The 20175-nt window shown below is 36.3% G+C and overlaps 1 protein-coding gene across 1 annotated transcript in view; it reads left to right on the forward strand.

The window, feature by feature from the left end:
- LOC109821536 (uncharacterized aarF domain-containing protein kinase At1g71810, chloroplastic) overlaps window positions 1–346 on the forward strand; it is a 48637-nt gene extending 48291 nt beyond the window's left edge. Inside the window, exon 22 of the mRNA XM_020387717.1 lies at window positions 1–346. This exon is cut by the window's left edge and continues 46 nt beyond it. Coding sequence (XP_020243306.1) covers window positions 1–68 — 68 coding nt within the window. The 3' untranslated portion in view covers window positions 69–346.

Below are 20175 nucleotides of genomic sequence, written 5' to 3' on the forward strand. Positions count from 1 at the left end.
CGGCAGACTTAGCTGGGAGATTGCTTTCTCGTGCAGCCGCAAGAACTATCAGGAGGCTTTTTGCTTGAACACTGTTTCGTTTTGTAGCCAAAAGAAAAAAAAAACTCTACTTTTTTGCTTGAACACCGTTCCATTTTGTAGCCAAAAGAAAAAAACTTAACGGGCTTTGATATTCTATACACATTCGATGTCGTTAGCTTTTTGCTATACTTTTTTTTTATTCCAGATTCCCCTATCACTGCACTGTAATATAAGAAACATTTTTTTATAATGGGCAGATGCGCGCAACATTGTAAAGAGGCAGTGGACCTTATAGTAAGAAAACACGTTGGTTTACACCATACAACTTATATTGTTTCTTTGTTTTTCTTGCTCTTGTAAAATGCGATTCAAATTTTGAGGAGTCGAAATGCTGATACAAGCACCTAACTCAAATCTTTTGAACAGAACCTCACATTCTTTTTCCTACCAACAGCACCTTCTCATATGTTACAAACTTACAGAGGCGTGAAAATATAAAATAACTCTCGGTTCCATAGCTAAGTAAAATGAACAAGAGGAAAGTTCATAGGTGAACAATTTTTTATTGTCCTCACAACGCTGGGAATTTTTTCTCATCCTTGTCTATTTTACATATGAGAGGAAAACCGGCCGATGATGAAATGATTAGAGGAAAGACAACATACATTAGCCATTGCCACAAACAATAGGTGTTGAGACCACAGCCAATGCGCCAGAGGTTACATTGTGTTTTATAAACAAGCAGATATCAGAGCAGTTAACAAGAAACAAGAAATGGAGTCTTACAAAACTCTAAAACCTCCCATTTTTTTAACAGAATGGTAAATGTCAACATCTAACTCATGCTTGCAAAGGGCCACAGCAATTAAGATAGCTCATGATCTTCTTCTTAATCCTCTGTGGAAAAACAAACAAAAAACAAAAGTAGGAATAATATCAGAAAGACTATGGTTTTATTAGTTGAAGGTAACAAACATGTTCATATAAGATGTATTGAAAAATAATAGCTGTCTTTGGTGCATATTATTCCACATAAGACGAGATAAATAAAAGGTTAAATTGCATATAACCATCCTCCATCTACACCTTGAGTTGCACTAAATGTCTAAACCCTCCTCAACTCATAACTAGCACAACGCCCCCCTCAATTCATGAGGAGGAGGGGTGTTACTTGCAATTTATCTTTCTAAAAATAGCATTTGAATTGTGCTCAGTGCTAGTAAATAAGTTGAGGGGGGTTTATTGCAACTCAAAGGTACAGACGCAGGAGGTTATGTGCAATTTAGCATAAACAAAATAAGCAGGCTTTATGATGCAACTGTAGAGGGCCTGCTCATGATTTCGGAAAATTGATTACTATTAGGTCTATCCTTCTAAAGAGACCAGGCCTGTAATGGTAGAAACCTGGTCGTTTACATATCACATAATATCATATACAATAATAAACCATGACCGCATTTGTCTCATCTTGAATCCTGCTTGTGAGAGCTTACATTAAGCATTACAGGCAGTTTTTTACTTGAACGGAAGGCAAAAACTGATGGTTCTAGCTGATGTTTGGACATTAAGAGGATCAAATATGAAGAAATACATTACAAAACTTGAGCTACTTCACATATAAGACAACAATGATACAGAAGATTATGGTATGAACTTCTGAGCAAACTTGTAAGTTTTCACGCTACGCTCATAAATATCATGTATTTGAGAACAGTAATAACAACTCGAATTCTATTGCACTAAGGCTGCCCTTTAATCTCTATGGCTTTGTATTGTATTATAGTTTATCAGAATTACTTTGTAAATTGTTACCATAGGATCAAGGATTCAAAAATGTTTTAAAGTTTAGGGTTTTTGAGATATTGGTCCCCAAAAACTTGAGTATTTTGAGATAGGTCCCTAAAATGTGAAAATAACGATGTTAAAACCGTAAAAATATAAAAGAAGTTAATAGTAATTAAGAATTAGGAACAAAATATCATAATACAAAAATATATTAATAAAAATTCTTTAATTCAATACAAGCTATATAGGTTTAGTATGAAGTATCACAATCGAATATTGAAATATACAATCATAAATTTATAGCTCGTACACAATAACATTCGTTCGTTTTATCGGTCATATTCATAATTTCACAATCATATAATAATGTCATCGCAACAAGGCATGAAGGTTTAATAAAGAATTCAGAAGTAATTACTTAACTACTTCAAGTTTGAAGAAATGATATACTCTCAAGTCTCTAGAACTTATATTGAAATAACATAAGTTATACTAAAATAACGCATGTTATATTGAAATAACGCATATTATAATGTAATAATGTAGAGTTGTGATGTGTCTGAGTTATTTCCATAAGGTTACATAACATTTAAGGCCTATTAGGTTACATAACACAACATAGCTAGTTATGTAACAGGTTTTTTTTAAACAATGCCCAAAACCTATTGTTTTGAGAATAGTCCACCAAATCCTTTTAACTTACCCAAATAAGGACCTATGGTACAACTCTATTACCTTAACCCAGCTTGAACTAACAACAGTTATATAAGGGTTTTCCCATTGTACCCACTTCTCATCTTCACTATTTTGGTAATAAAGCAAATAAATTCATTTAACAACAATTTTCTGAATCCTGCTGCTAGAATATGGTAAAGACTGAACATCCTAATTAAAAGCACTTAATCTTTCTTTTTTTCTTTGATGAAAACGTAATCCCCTGTGTCTTTAAAAGAGAGGCAGATACCAAATGAAGGCAAAATACTAGAGCAATAGCATTATTTTTTAATTATGGTAAAGCAAAAGTACTTCCTGATGCTAGACATGATCTTAAAGAGAAAAAAAGTGCGATTTTTTTATATTTCTTGGGATGAATAATTGAAACAAAGTCCATTGAATTTTCATGACAAAACAACAAAAATACTAAACTTTATTAAAAAAAGCATAATTCCTACATTTGCACCATAAAATTCACAACGCATGCCAAACTACTTCAATTTAATGCATTAAGAACATAAAGTATTGAAGAAATATTGAACTTTCATTTCAAAACTACAGACTTTACCACAAGTTTTAAAACAAAACGACCAGGACAATAATTTTTTATCTGCAAGCTTGATCTTAAATAACTAAGGCTAATCCTCTTAGGCCGACACAAATGAGTGCTTTAGGTCTACTTTTGACTAAGCCAAGAGGGCGTGTGATTTCAGAGAGAATCTCCCAATTTCGAATTCAAAAAAATTGAGGAGAGAAGAGAAGGATTTTCATTTAACTATCATAGCCCCCTCTTCCGTCCATAAATGAGTCCTAGTTGAGTTCTATCTTCTATGACATTACATTTTTAATGGAGATAGCTTAATGTGTACTTGAGTGGGTAATTTACAAGTTTTGGGGAACTATTCTCAAAATAATAGGTTTTGGTGGACCTATTTCAAAATACTCAACTTTTAGGGGACCAACATCTTAAAAACCATAAAGTTTAAGGAGAACTATTCTATACGTAAAGCCCGATTTCTTCAAGATGTAATTGTTTTTCTATTAGTTGGTTTTGGCTTGATTTTCCATTAAACTTATGCCTAAATGTCTGGAGACATCCGTGTCTCCAGCTTAGACATCCCTTGTTCCAAATTTTAGAAAATGAGAGTTTGCATTTCTTCTAAGATCTAGCAAATGTCTAGACAGACATCTTCAGATGTCCACACAGAAGTGACGTCTAAGACGATGAATTGTCGTTGATTAATTAGAACAAAGCAATATAAGAGCTTCACCATCCTTATGGAACTCTATAATATCCGTACAATGAGGGTTTAACAAAACCATTGAGAGAGTTTGAGGTCTCTTAATTCGCAAGGATGTCCTTCAGATTATAAGTCTTATCTTTGTTCACTCTATTCTATTTTTGAATGATAAGAAGGATCTTCAGCTGCTAGTTGGGGGCACATGACTTGCTCTGCCTTATTACTAGATTTGTGTGTTTTTGATGGTTCTTTTATACTAGGTTTTGGTCTCAATCTGTGCTTTTCGTAGCAAATTGGTATCAAAACCGAAGGTTCATTTAACCGAGATCATAATTACATCGAAGAACATCAAAATTGACAAATTCATCTGCAACAACAACTTCAGTCTCCAGTGAACAAGATGCATGCCTTGTTTAAGAAACAAGGGCTATGGATGCTGATGTCAAGCAAAGAAAACTGAGCAAGGATGATAATAAGAGCGGTTTAAGATCATGAGATAAAGGCACACTATCCAAATGTCCCTCATTTATGAGATCCTTTACAAAGCTATAGGAGACACTATAACAAGTTGTGAGAAGTTAGAGAATGATAAAGTCTCTAATAAAAAGATGTGTCTGAAACAGGGATGGATCCAAAAAAAATTCCTATAGAGGCACATATGTAATTATACAAATGACTTAATAGCTTACATCATATAGGATTGACTAAATATCAGAAAACTCCCTTACCTTTGGACGATTATCAGGTAAACCCTAATAACTTTGAAAATATCAGAAACCACCTTAAGTATAGGGGTTATCAAAAACCTCCTCTAACTTTTGAGAGTTTTAGGGATGTTTTCTGATAAAATCTATAAGCTAGAAGGGGTTTTCTGATAAAATCTTAAAAGTTAAAAGGAGCTTTCTGATAATCCCTTTAGTCAAGGTGGGTGTTTTTAATATATTAAAAGCTATGGAGTTATTTGATAATCATCCAATGCTAAGGGAGTTTTTTTTTTATATTTGGCCTATAAATTCTACCAAGAGAAAAGCTTATTTATACAATAAATGCACAGATCTCAAGTACAAACATAATTGTTTTCATGATTTTTTGATGTTAATAAATGATCATTTTCATTAGCAAGAGTCCAACAATATTAGATTCTAACAATATTTCCCCGTAGTTGTTCTATTCATGATCTCATCTTTTGTTGGCTTTGGAGGCACCTACTAAAGTTCCATGGGGGCACATATACAAAGTTGTGCATCTTATAGTAAAATTAAAAATTGCATGAAGGCAAGTGCTCCCACAAGCATTTATTCACATTCGTTCCTCATCTAAAGCAATGTTTGTCGTCACTTCGCATGAAGAAAGATATGCTCCTAAAAAATATCTCTATGATTTAAACATTTGGAGAGAAAAGAGATTATTGGAGAGATCACTCCTCTCACTCTATACTTTACTATTTATAGTGATGGACTAATTACAAGTTAGTCTCACAAGAAATGTGGGACTAAACTAATGCTCTTTTCTTCTCTCTTCTAGCACTCCCCCTCAAGCTGGAGCATATATATCATACATGCCTAGCTTGTCATAAATAAAATCAACCTGTGTTCGACCAAGTAGTTTTGTAAGGATGTCTGCCAACTGATCTACTGTCGATACATGTTTTGCCGTGATGATTTTATTCTCGAGCTTCTTGCGGACTACATAACAGTCGACTTCAATGTGTTTGGTTCTCTCATGAATCACAGGATTCTCAGTAATATACATTGTTGCTTTATTGTCGCCATATAGATTCATGAGATATTTTGGAGGGAGACCAATTTCTGTCAATAGGTTTCTGATCCAAACCATCTCTAGTGTTATATTTGCTATAGCTCTGTATTCTGATTCTGCACTGAATCGAGATATAACACTTTGTTTTTTTACTTTTCTATGACACCAGATTTCCTCCGAGAAAAACATAATATCCAGTAGTCGATCTCCTATCAAAAGGACATCCAGCCTAATCTGCCTCAGAGAAGCCTGTAACTCTGGTATGTCCTTGATCTGAGTACAGAATTTCTTTTCCTGGAGCTTTCTTCAAGTACCTCAAAATTCTCATTACTGCATCCAAGTGAGTAGTCCTAGGTACGGACAAGAACTGACTCACAACATTGACTGCGAATGTGATGTCAGGTCTGAACTGTCAGATAATTTAGTTTTCCCACCAATCTTCTATATTGTCTAATATCTTCAAGAAGCTCCCCCTGATCTAGTAGTAGTTTTGAGTTCACATCCATTGAAAAATCACTGTTTTTGCATCCTAACATCCTAGCATCTGAGAGCATATCCAGGGCGTACTTTTATTGTCATATAAGAATACACTTCGTTGACTTTGCGACTTCAATGCCTAGAAAGTATTTTAGGGAACCAAGATCTTTGGTTTAGAAATGTGTCTGTAAATGCTTCTTCAGTCTGTCAATACCAGAAACATTATCCTCTATAATTACAATGTCATTCACATAAACAACGAGCATAATTCGTTTCCCATTTTAAAATCGCTAGAAGACAGAGTGATCTTTCTATGCACGACAAAGCCTAAATTCCTGAATAACCGATGCAAAACATCCAAACCAGGCTCTCGGAGACTGCTTCAGACTATAAAGTGATTTCTTCAGCCTAGACACATTCGTATTCTCCCCCTGAGCAACAAATCCTGATGGTTGCTCCATGTAAACCTTCTCATCTAGAATACCATTAAGAAATACACTCTTGATATCCAACTGATGAAGTGGCCAATGATTTGCCGCTGCTAATGAAATAAAGAACTGATCAGATGTTATTTTTGCCACTGGAGAGAATGTATCTACATAATCCAAGCCATACACCTGTGAATAGCCTTTAACAACCAGTCGGGCTTTCAGCCGTGTCAATGTTCCATCAGGATTCAACTGACAGTGTACACTCACTTGTAGCCGATGGACCGCTTTCCTGATGAATGTGGAACCAAATCCCAAGTCTCATTCTGTTGCAAAGCCCTTATTTTTTCTTGCATCGTTTGGTGCTAACCTGGAATAGATAGGGTTTCTGACACATTCTTGGGAATCAAATATGAGTCGATGGAAGTAAAAAAAGATCGAAAGGAAGAGGATAAGCGATCATAGGAGATAAAATTAGAAATAAGATGTTAAGTACAAGTTCGTGTCTCTTTTCAAAGTGCAATAGGAAGGTCATCCACAGAAGGGGATAAATGTGCACTTACAGATTCAGGTTCTTCAGCCGGAGGACGTAGTGCTGAGGCCGACGTTAGCACAGGAGCAGGAGCAGAGTGACGATTATAAACTTGAATTGGGTCATTATACCATACTGAGTGTTTACCAGTAGCGCAAATAGTATTGTCAGCGAATGAACCACCACCGATAACGAGTGACTCTTGTAGGATCAAATAGTATTGTCATCCGGTGATAATAGAGATAGAGAACTAGAATGACTGGGTTTATCTTCGAAGAAGGTTACATCAGCAGAGAACACAAGGCGATTGAGTGATGGACAGAAACACTTGTAACATTTATGCTTTTGAGAATAGACAAGAAAAATGCCTTTAAGAGACCGAGAGTCAATTTTTTGTATATTTGGATAGTGATTATGAACAAAACATAAGGAGCTAAAAATCTTTGGAGGTAGCAAAAAAAGATCATCGTTGGGGTATAGAATCTTGAAAGAAATTTTATCTTGCAGAACTAAAGAAGATATTCAATTAATCAAGTAACATGCTATTATGATAGCTTCCCCCTAAAATTCTTTGGGAACATGGTGATAAAACAGCAAGGTCCGAGCAATATAAAAGAGATGTCTATTCTTGCGTTCAGCAACTCTATTTTGCTGAGGAGTGTAAACACAAGAAGACTGGTGGAGAATCCCATATTATTTAAGAAAACTAATAAAGTTGCCATCCAAATATACTTTTGTATTATCAGCTCGAAATTTTTTTATCGAAGACTTGAATTGATTGACTATTTCAGAATAAAAGAGTTTAAATATGGAAAAGACTGCAGATCTAGACTTGACAAGATAAATCTAGGTAATACGAGAGTGGTCATCCACAAAACTGACAAAATACCGAAACCCCAATTTAGAAGTTATTGGGCATTGACCCCCATACATCAGAATGAACAAGATCTAATGGCTTAGTAGCCCTTTTATTGACTCGATTAGGATAAGACACACGATGGTGTTTTCTAAGTTAACACGACTCACACTCTAATGAGGAAAGAGATTTGAACTGAGGATGAAGCAGCTTGAGAACAGAGAGAGAGAGATGTCCTAACTGACAGTGGTATTGTAGGGCTGATAAGTTGCCGATACATGCCAAATATTTAGCTCCTAATTCTAGTTTATAATGGTCGTTCTGCTCATGCCCCGTCCTAATCATTTTTTTCGTGACCAGATCCTGAAAGACACAATGTGTGGGGAAGAATGTCATTGTACAGTTTAGAGATTTGGTGATCTTATTAACAGATAATAGAATATAAGGATAACTAAGATGATAGAATACAGAGGAGAGAGGAAGATTAGGAGTAAGATTAGTGTTGTCGACACTCTGAACATGTGTACGTGAACCATCAGCTAATATAACTGAATTAGATGTAGAGCTGAAAGATGACAAGATACATTGATTCCTAGTCATATAATTAGTGGCACCTGTATCTATAATCCAAGTATTAGACGAAGACGATGTAAGTAAAATGGTACCTGCGTTTTTGATAGTGGATAAGGAGGAAGATGATGTTTGTGAATTATGGTACTGCTGGAATAATTAAAATTGCTAAAATTGATGTTGCAGCTTCGCATCATGAATGACTGACTATAGTTGACTGTCATTATCAGATGAGGTCAAGTTATCCGGAGCAGTCATATAAGCACCATTGGTCTTTTTCTTTTCAATTCAGGATAATTATATTTGAGATGTCCTAACTGGTGGTAGTAGTTACAAGTCTTCATTGAGTCATTATCATGAGCATGTTCGTCTTGGGATGGACTTCCTCGGCCACCTTATTAACCACCTCGATCCCCAGAACGATCAGTGTGGTAACCTCCTCTCCCTTTAAAGTTTCCTCTACCCCTTCCAGGACCACCATTATGACCCCTTCGTCCATAAGCCTACTAACTCTAAGTGGTAAGCGCAGAGCAATCCGCAGTTGATGTTGGTGACTGTGTATGGAGAGCGTTTTTCAGAAAGTGATAAGTCTCAGCCAGAGAACTAATGGCGGAGTTCCCCATGATTTGTGGTCGAGCAGAGGAGTAAATGGAATCTAGGGTACCCAAATAGGTGAGTACCATAAGTTTGTTCCATTAATTTTGTATCTGTTTTACATCCCCAGTAATAGAAAAAAAATTTGACGAAGTTTTTAAGCCAGACGATTGAACTCACCATAATGATCATCCATGGATTTACCATCCTGTTTTCTTACGAAACAACTCTTAAATAACTTCATATGCTCGATTAGTATTACTGCTACCCTCATAAAGATCTTGCAAGAAACACCAAAGTTCATTCACTGTCATACAATAAAGGACTAAATCTTGAATTTTAGGTTCTATAGTATTAAGAATCTGATGTAAGATGACACTATTATCTAATATCCAAGACTCCGGTGTCGGAGTAGGAGGGTCCGTCAATAAATGGTCAGTTTTGCCTCGGCCTGCCAAGTAGATTTTAATAACACGCTTTCACTGGAAATAGTTAATTCCGTTAAGTTTTCGATCAGTGATTCTACTAGAAAATATCTCTAAAATTTTCGTCTGGATCGTTAATTCAGAATTCTTGAGTTCCTCAGATCCGGTCATCATGAAACAGACGAGTAGAGATCAAGACGATACCCTTCACAAGTTGTACTCCACAATCAAAGTAAGTCCAAGTTCAAGATAATAATCCTTGAATTAGCCAGTAGGCTAAACAAGTCTAAGAACCCGAAGGTTAACAATGCAAGAACCTGAAGATTAACATACAAGAACCTGAAGGTTAAAATGCAAGAACCCGAAGGTTAACATGAAACCTGAAGGTTAACATGAAACTTAAAGGTTAAAGTTCAAGAACCTGAAGGGTAATTTTTTCTTTTCTTTTCTTTTTTTTATTTTTTTTATTTTTTTATTTTGGAGAACAATTCGCAGATCTAAGTCAGATCCGAAAATAAAGGGACATGACGACGACGATCATCGACGACGGGTGGGAGTTGTCGAGGAAGATCGAATCGGTGAAGTAGATCTGGATCTGGAGTTTCCTCTGTGGACCACCAATTCAATGATCCGAGTCGGACGTGAAAAAGGTTTGACGTTGATGTTTTTATGTGTAAATAAGAACTGAAGTGAATATCTTAGTAAGGTAAAATAAACACTCTTCTCAAGATCAAATCCAAATTTCAACTCGAGGAAATACCGAGTAAGGTAAGATATCCAAGTTGTCAAGGAAGCAAGTGGCGGCGAACAAAGCAAGCGGCGGCGGTGGCGGACGAAGCAGGTAGTGACGAAAATTAGGGTTTAGGGTTTAGGAGCAGGAACATGGCTGCTAGAAGAGGGAGGGGTCGGATCTGGAGAAGAGAGGGAGGAGTCCAATCTGGAGGAGAGAAGGAGGAGTCGGATCTGGAGGAGTCGGATGAGGGATTAAGGTTAGGGTTAGGGTTAAAAGAGGGATTAGGGTTTAGGGTTAAGGTTGTTTTGGCGGCTAGGGTTTAGGAATTAGGGTTAGGGTTAGGAATATCGCTCCGATACTATGTTGATATTTAGAGAGAAAAGAGATTATTGGAGAGATCACTCCCCTCACTCTATACTTTACTATTTATAGTGATGGACTAATTACAAGTTAGTCTCATAAGCAATGTGGGACTAAACTAATACTCTTTTCTACTCTCTTCTAACAAATTTAAAGTAGACAATAAATATGCCTCTCTAATTCCCTATGCTCTTCACCACCGATTAGAGCGGTTTAAAACAAGTAGAAAACTAGTAGGTGTGACATTGTTACTACAATTAAATGAGAAGTATGTAAGAGGTAAATATAAATAGGTGAGAGGTGAGTAGATAGGAGGGCATAATATATCTTAACATCGCCCTTTCAAACTCACGGTGAATAGAAAACTAAGGTTAGAATAAGAAATTGAGAAGTTAAAGAATAGTTTGTGTATTGACAAATACTCAGCACTCTTTTGTGAGATATTAGTCTCTATTCTTCCCCCATCACTCTACACTGTAATAATCTGACTGTCATCTCTATTTCTATGAATTCAGTGTTACATGAACTCACCAAACATATTGAGGTGTAGTACGTCAAGAGCATGTTGAACTCACCAAACATATTGAGGTGTAGTACGTCAAGAGCATGTTGCTTGTCAAATTACTCTATTCTGCCTCTTCCAAAGATCAAGTTGCAGATTACTTTACTAACACAATTTATTCCTCAATTATGTTAGTTCTTCTCTAAACTATTGATTTTTGATCCACCATGAGTTTCGCAAAGGGTGTAAATTATATTACACTCTCCACCAACTTACCTCTCCACTACTTGTATTTACTTCTTACATACTTGTATTTACCATCTCACACCTACTTGTTTTCTACTTGTACACATATAGTATATTTTATCCTATAAAGATAATGAGAAAAACTCTTTCTACACCACTCTAAAATCATATAAAATCTCTTCAGTCAAACCCTCCTCAAATATCAATTATCTTATTTTACCCTATCAAAATAATGAGAAAAACTCCAGTTCTACACTACTCTAACGTAATATCAGAATCTTCATTCAACCCCTTGTATCAGAATCTTCATTCAACCCTTCCCCATATCTCAACTATCCATCAACATCTCTTTAAAACCCCAACTTTACCACCTTTTCATAGCCACCAAAGCGCTATCACAACCCCTGTTAGCCGCCACCTATAAACAATGTTGTTGACGTATGAAGTGAGTTTTGTTCGACCTACCCCTGTTCGCTGACACCAAAGACATCTTCGATGTTGTTCACCTCTTGTCCCTCAATCGAGATCTCATCTTCTTGAATGGCGAGATTCTCCATAGCAACCTCTAAAATTCTGAGATCTCATCTCGTTAGCTCGCTCTACGATTGAGATTGACATAATCTCCTTTAGTGACATCCTCAAAGTTCTTGCCAAGACCCACTGTGTCTCCGACTATTCTCTTCAACTGGTTCTCCTTGGTTCTTTCAGCTTCACTTTTGTTCTCCTTGTTCACTGAGTCCACTTGGTTCTTTCATTAGCATGATAGGAAAGATTGAGGCCAGTCTTCACATTAGGTTTGGGTGATTATTACCTAATGGCTAAACTTTTGTACAGTCCATAAGCCCATGTGCCTACACTACAAGTTCCAAACCGGAGGAAGAGAAAAGGCAAGACAAACCCAAGAAAGATAAGTTCAGATTGAAATCGCAAACTTAGGATGGGTGATTTTATGCTGGTACTACAAGGAAGTTGTGTATATAAAGTTTAATTGTCCAAAATGGACAAACTAAACAAACCGGCAAAGCTGACGAGTCCTCTATTGCTAGTGTTGTTGAAGTCATCTAATAATATCGATGTGGTCCTCTCAATGATCACACGCGTCATGTAGAAGATTGGGTTCAAAATTCAGCCACTCTTATTATAATGTTCCCAAAAGGGATTCGTTTTTGTCGTATGATAAATTTGACGGTGGTAACATTTTGAGGGGGGGCCACACCCACAAGGGAATCAGTACTCACTGTAGAAACTTTAGATGCTCTAAGCGAAATTGCAGGAAACGTTTTCCTAACATCTAAACGAAGGATCTATTGCATAAATCAATTGGATTAAGAAAAAGGAAAAACGATTACCTCTTGATGCGTGTTCAAAGCCTTCTCTAATGGAGAGATTAAGAGTCTCACTTGAAAACTCCTCTAGTTGATCCACCCGAGCAAAGATCTGGAGCCTTAGAAATCAACTGCTAGGTTGAAGATGAAAGGTTTTTGGGAGAGAAAGTAGAAACACTTTCACGTATATAGAGAAAGTGGAATTGGATTGGATTTTCTAAAAGAAAATCCACTCTTATTTATAATCCACAAATTAAAGTCATATTTAATTCTATAATTAAATATAATCCACTAATTAAAGTCATATTTAATTCTATAATTAAATATTATCTTTTATAACATTTATAAATAAATTTATCCTTTATTTAACAATAACTCCTTATTATTAATAAACTCTATTTTGAAGTTATATCTTATATAACTTTATATTATATACTTTATATAATAATTCTCCCAATATATCCAGTCCATAAACTCTTAGGGTGTGACCTCGTAGGACCCAATTATAATAGCAATGAACTTTATAACATAAAGTCCATAAATCATAGTTGGCTTCTAGCAAAGCACTATGACTACCTAAAATAACCGGATTGTAAATCTCCATTAAATGTCCCATACCATAATTAGTAATTGCACATTCGATTAAAGGACACAATTCCTTCAATCTCCCACTTGTCCTTGAAACAAGTGTGCAATGTTAAAATTCCTTTGTCACTTAATGTCTTATTTGACTATATGATGAAACTCATCTTTATCGCCAAATATGTTTCTTGAACTCTTGAGATCGAACTGTCAGTACAAATGATTACTAATAATCCATCTGAGCATGGCCATGCGTTTTTCACAGTTCTCACTCTTCAAGTGGCCGAGACACCGTTCCTTTCCAAATGTATCATGGTATACATGGAATAGGAGGACATATTCAATCTTGTAAGACTATATCTCCCACTCAACTTTTGGCAATCCCAATCACTACTTTTATAACTGCCTGTTACGTACGGTCAGCGTTTAGCAGCGTCAAAGACATACCAACAGTCAAATGATGACTATATCATACTCATGTCTAAGGAACTCACTAATCATGAATAATCCTAGAACTCTGCAGAAAGAACCCGAAGAGTTCTATGATAGGTCTGTCCGATATGTATCACCATACATACCTATGTAATCGATTAGACATCTCCATGTCCATATAACACATGAAATCAGGTATTATCAATCAATCTCACAATATGGTCTTGAATTAAGTCATTTGTATCCTAGTTAATGACTCAGACCATGAACAACTAATAATTTTATAATATCAGTTCACTTAATGAGGTTTCATTTACCAAAACAGTTTTGATGAGCCCATTTGATAATTATTAAATTATTCGGATACAGTTTTGATGAGCCCATTTGATAATTATTAAATTATTCGGATACTTTATCTAATCCCAAGCAGTGATTAAATAATAATATGATACTCATATATATAAATCAAGCATAAATGTCTGTAATAACGAAAATATTTCAAAATATTTCTCCAATGTGTCTGAGCCCTTTGGCCCGAGTGTGACTATCATGCTTGGGCCTAGGCAAGGGCTTGGTCAAAGGATCTGCAATGTTGTCGTCAGTGTGCACTTTGCACATCCTCACGTCTCCTCTATCAACATAGTGTCTGATCAAGTAGTACTTTCGTTGGACGTGTCTAGATCTGGAGCTAGAACTAGGCTCCTTGGCTTGAGCAATGGCGCCATTGTTGTCACAATAGACGTCAATTGCTCTAGAAGTGCTAGGAACAACACCGAGCTCAACTATTAACTGTCTAATCTAGACCGCCTCCTTAGCTGCTTCACTAGCAGCAATGTACTCTGCTTCCGTTGTAGAATCTGCTATTGTCCCTTGCTTTGAGCTCTTCCAACTGACGGCTCCTCCATTCAGAATGAAGACATATCCAGACTGAGATTCAAAATCATCTTTATCTGTCTGGAAACTCGCATCAGTGTAGCCCTTGACGATCAGCTCGTCATCACCTCCATACACTAAGGCATTATCCTTAGTTCTTCTCAAGTACTTTAGAATGTTCTTGGTTGCACACCAATGTGCCTCTCCAGGGTTTGATTGGTATCTGCTGCACATACTCAAAGCGTGCGCAACATCTGGGCGAGTACAAGTCATAGCATACATGATGGATCCTATGGCTGAGGCATAGGGAATCCTACTCATTTTCTCAATTTCACCTGGTGTTTTAGGACACTGGCTTTTACTGAGACGTAAGCCATGTTGCATAGGAAGGAATCCTTTCTTAGAATTCACCATATTAAATCTAGCAAGGACCTTATCTATATAAGTTCCTTGACTTAGACCAATAAGCCTCTTAGACCTATCTCTATAGATCTTAATGCCTAATATGTACTCTGCCTCTCCTAGATCCTTCATTGAGAAATACTTCTTAAGCCATTCCTTGACTGTCTCCAGCATAGGAATATCATTTCCAATGAGTAATATGTCATCCACATATAGAACCAGGAAGGCCACTTTGCTCCCACTAAACTTCTTGTAAACACATGGCTCTTCTTCGCATCTGATGAAATCAAACTTTTTGACCACTTCATCAAAACGAAGATTCCAACTCCTGGATGCTTGCTTAAGTCCATAGATAGACTTCTTAAGCTTGCATACTTTCCTAGGATTCTCTGGATCCTCAAAACCTTCTGGTTGCATCATGTATACATTTTCTTCTAAATATCCATTTAGAAAAGCGGTCTTGACATCCATTTGCCATATCTCATAATCATAATAAGCGGCAATTGCTAGGATTATCCTAATGGACCTGATCATAACAACCGGTGAGAACGTTTCATCATAGTCAATACCATGAACTTGTCTAAATCCTTTGGCAACTAATCTTGCCTTGTAGACAGAAACATTTCCATCCTTGTCTGTCTTGATCTTGAAGACCCATTTACATCCAATGGGTTTTACCCCATCAGGCAAATCTATCAAGTCCCATACTTGATTCTCAGACATGGAGTCCATTTCGGATTTCATGGCTTCAAGCCATTTTTCGGAGTCGGGGTTCGCCATTGCTTGTTTATAGGTAGCAGGCTCATCATTCTCTAAAAGTAGAACGTCAATGCTAGCATTCAAGACGAAATCCTCATATCGTCTAGGTTGCCGCCTTGGCCTGTTTGATCTCCAAAGTGGTCCAACAGCTGGAGAGACTTTAGCAGGAGGATTGACCACATCAGTATGTGGGACCTCGGGTGCTTCATCTACCTGAGGAATTGCATCTTGAATATGGGTGGTTTCCCTTTGAGAAGGTACGCCTCCAAAATCAAGTTCCTATGTAACATCTTCTATGTCCTCATGCTGTAGGGTTTGTTGCTCAGGTTGAATCTCATCAAGCTGAACATTTTTCCCACTTGACTTCTTGGAAAAGAAATCCTTTTCCAAAAAGACACTATCCCGAGCAACAAACACCTTGTTCTCAACGGGATTGTAGAAATTATAACCCCTCGTTTCCTTGGGGTAACCTGTAGGCGTCGAAAAATGCCTATAGGTATCCACACACAGCTCGAGACGGAGAGAAGATGTCTCCTCTCAGACACACCATTCAGTTGTGGTGTACCTGGTGGAGTCAGTTGTGTTAGAATACCACAACTCCTCAAATGATGGTCGAATTCTTGGCTCAGATATTCACCCCCTCGATCTGATCGAAGTGCCTTTATCTTCTTGCCTGTTTGTGTCTCAACTTCATGCTGAAATTCTTTGAACTTTTCAAAAGACTCAGATTTATGTTTCATTAGGTAGATATACCCGTATCTACTAAAATCATCAGTAAATGTAATGAAGTATCGATAGCCTCTCCTAGCTTCTATGCTCATAGGTCCACACACATCGGTATGTATGAGAGCTAAGAGCTCAGTAGTCCTTTCACTTGTACCTTTGAAAGGTGACCTTGTCATCTTACCCATTAGACATGATTCACATGTTTCAAATGATTCTAAATCAAATGACTTTAGGCTACCAACTGTTTGGAGTTCCTTCATGCGTTTAATGCTAATGTGGCCTAGGCGACAATGCCATAGATTGGCTTCACTTATGTCATTCGACTTTTGCCGTTTTGTATCAACGTTATAAACTTCAGATTTGAGATCCAATATGTATAATCCACTATTATTCATATGGGCTTGAGCATAAAAGATGTCATTCTTAAAAATAGAAAAACAATCCTTAATGACAAAATTATAACCCTCAAGGTTCAAAACTGAAATTGAAATCAAATTCTTAGTAATAGAAGGAACAAAATAACAATTATAAAGTTCTAAAACCAAGCCAGAAGGTAGCGGTAGACTATAATCTCCAATGGCAAGTGCAGCAACTCTTGCTCCATTTCCAACGCGAAGATCTATCTCACCCTTCTGCAACCGTCTCCTATTTCGTAGTCCCTGCACATTCGAAATAATGTGAGAACCACAACCGGTATCTAATACCCAAGAATTGGAGTTAGTTGATAAGATTTCAATGACGCAAATACCTGAAGCAGAGGCACCCCTCTTCTTATCTTCCAGATATTTGGGGCAGTTTCTCTTCCAGTGCCCCTTAGCCTTACAGTAGAAGCAGTCATGCTCAGCAGCCACCTTTATTTTAGGTGTGTTTTCCTTAGGTGGAACAATTGTCTTGCCCTTCCCTTGAGACTGTTGCTTCTTCTATGGCCCTTTCTTAAACCCTTTCCCTTTGTTGACCATAAGAACATCCTTCCTAGGTTCAACCAAGACATTTTGCTCAGCAGTTTTGAGCATAGCATGCAGCTCATTGAGGGTCTTACCCATGGCTCCCATGTGATACATCTGCCTGAAATTAGCAAATCCATCATGTAAGGAATACAGGATCATATCCGTAGCCATCTCAACATTGTAAGGGTTCCCAAGTCGAGCCATCCTGTCAAACAGGCCTATCATGTGGAAAACATGTGGCCCCACTGGTTTCCCCTTTTCGAGCTTGCTTTGCAATATGGACTTAAGGGTCTCATACCTCTCAATCCTGGCCTGCTCCTTAAAGAGATCTCTAAGATTTCTCATAATTGTATAGGCATCCTGATCCTCAAACCTCTGTTGAAGACCAGGTTCCATGGCAGCCAGCATGAGGCAAGTAACATTCCTTGACCTCTCGCATATTGTTTTGTGACGTGCCTTATCCTCATCAGATGAGTTGACAATCAGCTCTGGGATGGGTGTTTCTAGGACATCCTCTTGGTTCTCAGACCTGAGAATAATTCTCAGATTTCGTTCCCAATCAAGAAAATTGGTGTCGTTCAACTTGTTTTTCTCAACAATTGAGCGGAGCGTGAATTTGAGGTGTTCAGTAGACATAGTAACTATAAAACAGAAATTGAAATATGCAGATAAATTATGCTTGAAATGCAAAAAAAAACTTTATTTTAGACATATTCTAAATAACAAGTTATTGCATATTCTACTCAATATAATATTGTCCCTTGTGAGTAAAATAATTCTTAAGATCCTATCTTAGATGAAACTTGAGCGTACTAAGGCACTTCCCCAAATCTCATGTAATCAAGGTAAGTAAATGCTTTACTAATTATAACACTTTATAATTCTTGGTTGATGGCCACATCATATGTTAACTCATCCTTATGCCTCAAGATCTAAAACTAAGTCTTTTGGCCTCTTGTTGAGTATAACCATATCAAGGCAGCATGCCCCTATTAGACATACCCGCACTATCCCAAGGTCAAGGAAGGACACCTCGCTAGGGCGAAAACTATCCAACGAATTCCAAGGGCCTCATGGTTATGACATGGAAAGGCATAATCTCAATATTCTTTTAAGGGACTTTTAGCATGTAATGGTTGTCTATATATAAGCGAACTAAATAATATAAATAAACAAGCATTCATGCAAGGCAAGAGATAATAAAAACATTCACATAATGCAATAATAAAAATTTGGATCCTAGTATGGCCCCTAAAGAGATCTAATCTTCAATAGTCTTGACTTTCTGGATCACCATCCTTTAGTCATCATAGGATCTTCTTCTTCTTGTGTTACATAAATTTGAATAAACTTTCTTGCATAAATTTAAATTACAAAAATACATAACGATACACAGATCATGTACAAGACGAACATAACAATGTGCAGATCGTATTTATCTATCTTAATTTGGGCCATACTAGTCACCACATGCAATAATATCATAATATTAAACGTACATGCAATGAAATGTTATTCAAGTAAGACATGCAATTTATCCAAATAAAAAGCATAAATAATTAATCATATTAACTATTTAAAATTAGAAACGATTTCTCATTATTTTAATTCAATAAGACTGTGAATGGAATTAATATCTAATATTAATTAGTAATTTGCCAAGAAATAGAATCAAATATTTATGTTAATTCAAAATTAACCAAATAAGATATCTATAGATCTTATAGAACAATTAAATCTTTATTTATCAAATAAAATATCAAATATTTTATAAAATAAATCGTATTTATTATGCATTAATATAGAGAAAGTGGAATTGGATTGGATTTTCTAAAAGAAAATCCACTCTTATTTATAATCCACAAATTAAAGTCATATTTAATTCTATAATTAAATATAATCCACTAATTAAAGTCATATTTAATTCTATAATTAAATATTATCTTTTATAACATTTATAAATAAATTTATCCTTTATTTAACAATAACTCATTATTATTAATAAACTCTATTTTGAAGTTATATCTTATATAACTTTATATTATATACTTTATATAATAATTCTCCCAATATATCCAGTCCATAAACTCTTAGGGTGTGACCTCGTAGGACCCAATTATAATAGCAATGAACTTTATAACATAAAGTCCATAAATCATAGTTGGCTTCTAGCAAAGCACTATGACTACCTAAAATAACCGGATTGTAAATCTCCATTAAATGTCCCATACCATAATTAGTAATTGCACATTCGATTAAAGGACACAATTCCTTCACTCACACTATCAAAATAAGAATGCATGACGGCCTGATTAGGACATTATAGATGTTTTACATATTCCACATATGAGCAAGAATCTGATTTCTTTTGGAATTATGAATTCCACATGTTACATGATGGTAAACAACGAAGAGTAGTTTGGATTTCGAAGGACGCATTCCTTGCAATGCAAAACGTCAAGGAAAGATGATGTATATCTGTAGAGAAAAACAATAATTGGTTCTCCAGCATTACATCTATAAAGAAGTGAAGCTGGAACGACTATGTTGTAGCATATGTCAATTGGGCACATGAACACAAGTAATGTTTGCTTGAAGGCCACAAGAAAGCACAGCCTGAGTTCTGTGAGTATTGAATCTTTAGAGAACAACGTCAAACTCAATTTTGTAAAACAATGCGTGGAACAATGGCGATACTTGCCTACATCTAGGCAAAGTCTGGAGCCTTTATCATGTTCTATCAGATGAGGAAGCTCAACAATTTCTTTGATTGGTGACTACTCTAGAATGATATAGCTATACATTCTGAAGGGAAAAAAAGTGATGTCTTAAAAAGCTACAAACAAAGTGGATGTTTTAGATTAGATTGAGGATTTGCAGAGTTTCG

The sequence above is a fragment of the Asparagus officinalis genome, chromosome 8, assembly GCF_001876935.1.
Source record: "Asparagus officinalis chromosome 8, Aspof.V1, whole genome shotgun sequence".
NCBI classification, from domain to species: domain Eukaryota; kingdom Viridiplantae; phylum Streptophyta; class Magnoliopsida; order Asparagales; family Asparagaceae; genus Asparagus; species Asparagus officinalis.